At 34.2% G+C, this 5,487-nt stretch overlaps 1 protein-coding gene across 1 annotated transcript; it reads right to left on the bottom strand.

Moving 5' to 3' along the window:
- Nucleotides 1–289: 289 nt before the first annotated feature.
- On the bottom strand, nucleotides 290–4,576 carry LOC101898588 (TBC1 domain family member 13). Its single transcript, XM_005177440.4, has 7 exons — nucleotides 4,469–4,576; nucleotides 4,311–4,384; nucleotides 3,737–4,164; nucleotides 3,319–3,517; nucleotides 3,053–3,254; nucleotides 802–924; nucleotides 290–731 (listed from the first exon to the last, which is right to left on the bottom strand). Exons 1-7 carry the CDS (start codon nucleotides 4,486–4,488, stop codon nucleotides 617–619), a joined length of 1,161 nt encoding a protein of 386 aa, XP_005177497.1. The 5' UTR covers nucleotides 4,489–4,576; the 3' UTR covers nucleotides 290–616.
- Between the last annotated feature and the right edge of the window lie 911 nt (nucleotides 4,577–5,487).

Raw genomic sequence — 5,487 nt, 5'->3', positions numbered from 1 at the left:
ACAAAATATTGCAAAGACTGCCAGCTGTAATATGAAGTTAGGGCAAGATGGGAATACTCCAGACTTAAGCAATCAGTTTTCATTTCTATCAATCTATCAATATCGAACGCGAAAATTCTGCTCAAAGTTTCGGCGTCCTAAATCTAAAAATTTTAAAAAATTCTTCTACAATTTAAACACAAAATTTAATACAACTTAACTAGTTTAAAACAAAATTAAAGAAATAATAACAATTTTCTATACAATTTCTTTAATATCATGACAACAAATAAAACAGACACTTCTCTCATTTAGTTTTAAAAATATATCTGTATATATATTTACTTTTTTCAATTAATTTTCCATTAGAAAAAAAAACTATTTGATAGGTTTCGAGATTTGTTTCGTTTTCAAAAAATAATTAATATAAATATTTATACAAAAAAACAGTAGTAAAGAATAAATTTAGATTACTTTTGAACTTTACAACGAGCTATTTTGTAGAAAAAAACACACGCAGTTTCATATACATTGGCATACATTTTTCGTGTTGTGTTTGTGTTTGATTGCTTCTAAATCCGATATTGTTTTGTGTGAACAGCTTTTTTTTTGCTTAAATTTACCAAATTGCCAAACGTTATCGCAACGATGCGGCTTTTGTCAATACTATGTTAATATCAAGAGGTGGATAGTTTTGCAACAATTTCACATTGCATGCGAAATCATTTTGTAATATTTGATCACGTTGAATTCTATGGGATGAGAAAAAAATTAATTGAAATTAAATGTATATATATTAAAATAGACAATGCGAAGACTCACAAAATCATAGCACAGCAAATGTATAGGAGGAAATCAAAACGTTTCTCATCCGCCAGCACGGAGTCCCAAATGCGCACCACATCGGGTAGGGGAAATTCTTGGGAGAGAATGAGGGATATCCATCTGAAATGATATACAACAACATATATACAATAAAGAACAAAAAAAAAAACCTGACAAATAAACAGAAGAATATTCCAAATTTTTGGAAAAGGATTCTCTTGAAATGTATATGAAACGAATTAAAGAGGGTTATTTTTTAGCAATTATCTTTTTAGCAACACTGGTTTAAATAGCTGACACACGCTTCGTGTTTTGTTTGAACGTGAGGCAATAGAAGGCAACTTTGGGATATTGAAAGAATACAGGGTGAGATGAAAAAACTGCAACCAACTTCAGACTGCTGGTATTTCTAAGCCACTCATCCGACAGCTGTTAAAATTATTCCAGTGACAGCTCATCATATTGTTTACAAGCGTACAAAAGCATTTTGGTGAGAATTTTTCAGAAAAAAAAATTATTCGTGATGGAAGGATGATTTCTTTATATTTGGCTGGAAAACCACAAGTGGCTATCGTTAGAGCACTCCAGCATTTAAATGTGAATGAATCTTTTGTGTCTTGTACCATCGCTCATTACCTTGCTACTGGTAGCGTAGCTCGGTGTCAAGGAAGTGGACGGAAGAAAACAACAACATCAGCAGAAATGGTTCGAAAAGCAATGAAGAGACTTGATCGAAACCCCCGTCGCAGTGGCCGAAATGGCTCGTGAGCTGAAAATATCGCAATATTCCATTCGGCAAATATTGAAATAAGAGATCGGGTTAAAGTCATTAAAATTCAAACAAAATGCAAGCAGTTACACCGCAACAGATAGAAAATAGACTCAAAAGAGCTAAAGAGTTGCTTCGCTTGGCCGAAAGTGGTGAACTGCCGAATTTGGTTTTCTCCGTCTCTGATGAGAAAACATTCGTTGTCCAGCAGTTAAAAAACAAACAAAATGATCGGGTTTCTACTTGCCAAAGAGGTCAGCTGAAAATGTGTACCTTCGGTTGGCCACCAGAACTCAAGCGCCGGCCATGGTGATGATGTGGGCCGCCACAACAGCCGATGGTCGCTATCCGCTCGTGTTAATCGACCGTGTCATCAGAAAAAATGCCGAGTATTATTGCGAAAATATTCTGGAGGGTGTATTAAAGCCTGGGGCACGCAAACATTTTGGCCGCAGACTTTGGATATTTCAACAAGACTCAGCACCATCGCACTCAGCACGCACCACCCAAGAATGGTATCAAAATGAGGTTTCTCGCTTCATTTCCAGCGCACAATAGCCACCAAAATCTCCGGATACCAATCCGTTGGACTATTGTGTCTGGAGTATTTTGGAAAGCAAGGTTGACACTAAAAAATACCAGTGTCGATCACCTCAAGCAAGCGCTTCGCCGGGAATGGGCCAAAATACGGCCGAGCAACATTCGGACAGTGTGTGACGGTTTCATTGGCCGTTTGAAGGCCATAATTTGTGCCAAAGGTGACCAATTCGAACAAATCTAAACTTATTCTATAATTTGATGCTATATCCGACAGTTTTTGCTTTCATTCAATAAAATTTAAAAAAAAATTGTAAAAATCATGACGTTTGACTTTGTTGCAGTATTTTTATCTCACCATGTATGCCAAAATTAGACTGAGCGGATGGATCATATAATGCGGAGTCACGGGCATCATTTTCATGAAAAACCTTCAAACTTTAAAGATTTCATCCATTTTTCTAAATTGTATGCGTTTATGAAGCTTCCAACCCTATTGCCTCGCCACCAAAAGTGGTCAATAAAGGTCCCACATTTGCGATTTTCTTCAAAAAACGATTTTAGCGTTAAATAAGGCAAACTATTCGATGCTCATTTTTCATGGAATTTTACCCTTTTAGCATTTGCAGTATTCTGATCTTTTTTTAGCAACATCAGCAGTATCATTACTCTCACGGCTTATTTAGACGGGTTTTAGAGATCTCAACTAAATGGAATTAAATGTCCACAAATAACTATTGCCTATTGGATCATTAATTTTCCTCTTTTTTGTAACCTATCCATCTTCATTCCGAAAATTCACGGTAGTTTCAATATTGAAACACAATTCATTTCTAATCATAATACAATATTCCAGACACTTATTTCCAAACTAAGAAATCTTCGTTTCTGCAAATGAGAATATAATTTAAAACTATAATCTCATAGCGTCCACATACTCACCTAAAACTATAATATTGTGGATAAAGTTCTTGTGCTTTCAATCGTTCATATACTTCCAAATCACGTTCTTTCAACATTTCCGATAAGCGTTTCATCATGTTTTTAATGCCACCCTCTGAATCATCCAAAGTTTTGATGAAAAAGTCTCGTATTTCGGCCATTAGGGCAGTAAAACAATAGAAGCAATCAGCTTCAGCATGTTCTAGAAATAGAAAAAATATATTAAAATTATAAATCAATAATTTTTAATTGAAACCAAACTCTACCTCTGTACTCTGGATCCGGATCCGAGGCCATGACATAATAAATTGGACCCACAATCTCATTCATACCCTGGACATAACCTTGGCCGGGATTTAGTTTGGCATATAAGAATAAAATACGCTGGACCACTTCCCAGTGGGCCTCTTGGCCTTCATCCATGGCCTTGTAGGTTTCCTCGGAGCGTTTGTTAATTAAATTTATCTACAATATTTAAAAAACTATTAATAAATTGGGTCACTAAGAAAATAAAATCATTTGAATCATAGAAAATGTTTGCAAATACCTGCTGCTGTTATTTTCAACGGAAGGCATGTAAATTACAATTAAATGTTTAATTTATTTTTCTTATCAACACTTGAGATTGCTGACCCCGCAAAGTCATGTAACCTGAAATAATTTGAAATACTTGCAAGTACTTACCTTGGTAACACCCAATCCCTTGCGTTCCACATTGGCCGATTTCAGTACAGAGGGAACAACTCTTTGATGCAGCCGCCTTTCACCTTTACTATTGACCACAATGTCACAGGGATATTCCGTGGGTTGTTGGAAAAACGAAATATCTGGACATAATCTTCTCACATCTTTATCAATTTGCAGCAGGAATTCATTGTCATTGAAGAATGTGTTCCAAGCACTGTCCGGACCCTCATTCAGTGGATGGTCACATAAAATATCTTTATCTCCATTCTCTTTTAGGCCCGGTGGCAATACTAAATCTTCAATGAAGTGGCGATACAATGATCTCTTCTTCGCTAAAGTGCTGGACCAAGATTCCTTTTTTGGACCCAAATAGCCCAGTAATAATTTCCAGCACAGCGGCCGTAGGCTATTAACATCGGGAACACCTAAAAGCGAAAAATGAACACACACATTTTATTTGAAGCATGACGTGAAAGTTGTTCGAATTGTGTATTTTCTTACTTAATTTGGGGGCGACTACAAGTCAGTGCCCCCCAATTTATCATGTTCACTGCTGCATCGCATCACTTACCATTACTGCACAATTGCCTCAACGCTTTCAGGTCGATTTCATCTTTTGCCAGGGTATTCTCGAATTCTTGGACACTTTGGAGAAGCATAAACCCATGGAAGTTGGTTAAATTAATAATTTCAATTTATTTAATTGATAAAAATATATTTATTACTTACCGTGCCTTGAAGATTGACATAGTTTTTAACAACTAATGTTTTGTTTCATTTGTGCGGGGTTGCCATGTCACGCTTCATGATTGATGTTGTGTGGAAGTTGTGGCATCTTTTGAATGTGATAAACAACATTTGTGCAAAAAAGCAAAATAAAGCAAACAGTCAAATGAAATTCAAATATTTAAAAAAAAAATCCCTTGAAATTATATTATTTTGTAAGTAAAATTAATTATTATTTAATGTCATTTGGAAGAAATATTCTTTAATTTGAATGTTGGTTATTTGTCACAAGGCAACCCTGGAAACACAAGTGAGAGAGAGCAATCCACAGTAAATGAAAGAATAACAATAAAAGCATGTTGCCAGATTAGTTGACACTACAATGTAATTTGGGTGAAGAAATTTGTTATTTTATTGTGGGATTTTAGTTAGTAAAATTAAATTTTTATGAATCTTATAGAATTTAATAAATTATTAAAAGAAAAAATAAAAATATTACATAGTACAATTATCCAGCTATTCAATAATGTTATTATTGTAAGGTAGAATGGTAAAATAGGCGATTTTCTTTAGGGAGAAATCGAAAAGTAATGGTGAATTTATTCATTAAAGAAAAATGGGACTAAAGCCCTCAATCCATGAATGATTTAAGAAAATTTATATCTATTGAAATTGAAAGTTTTCTGTTCCTGAATTGTTAAATATTTCAATTAGTCTTGGGACAAGTTACTGCATGACGATTACGAAAGAAAAACACTATTGTTAATAAGTTTTTGAAATTTGTTGTTGCAAAATAGTCAGTCTTAATCCCATTATTTTTGTTTTTATAAAAACAACATTTGTATATTAGTGGAGAAAGACGAGATTTTGAAATTTTTATTTAAAAAAAAAAAAAATTACTTAGAATAGTATTTTTCTTTTGAATTAAATTTTGGAGTGAGTAGTAAAATATCCGAGATATTAACAGCAGAGGGAAAATATATTGTATACTGCTCGAATCTTTGTTATTTTTGGTCGGATTA

This window comes from Musca domestica, unplaced genomic scaffold, assembly GCF_030504385.1.
Source record: "Musca domestica strain aabys unplaced genomic scaffold, Musca_domestica.polishedcontigs.V.1.1 15, whole genome shotgun sequence".
Taxonomy (NCBI): domain Eukaryota; kingdom Metazoa; phylum Arthropoda; class Insecta; order Diptera; family Muscidae; genus Musca; species Musca domestica.
The sequence above is the reverse complement of the archived record's forward strand: the minus strand, read 5'-3'. Positions and strand labels throughout refer to the sequence as shown.

What these genes read in the sequence shown, in the direction of transcription:
- LOC101898588 (XM_005177440.4), bottom strand. Translation starts at nt 4,488, where the DNA reads ATGTCAATCTTCAAGGCACG. An exon ending in GAGGCAATTGTGCAGTAATG is followed by an intron (nt 4,165 to 4,310) that starts GTAAGTGATGCG and finishes TTTCGCTTTTAG; the next exon opens with GTGTTCCCGATGTTAATAGC. An exon ending in TCCGGATCCAGAGTACAGAG is followed by an intron (nt 3,255 to 3,318) that starts GTAGAGTTTGGT and finishes TTCTATTTCTAG; the next exon opens with AACATGCTGAAGCTGATTGC.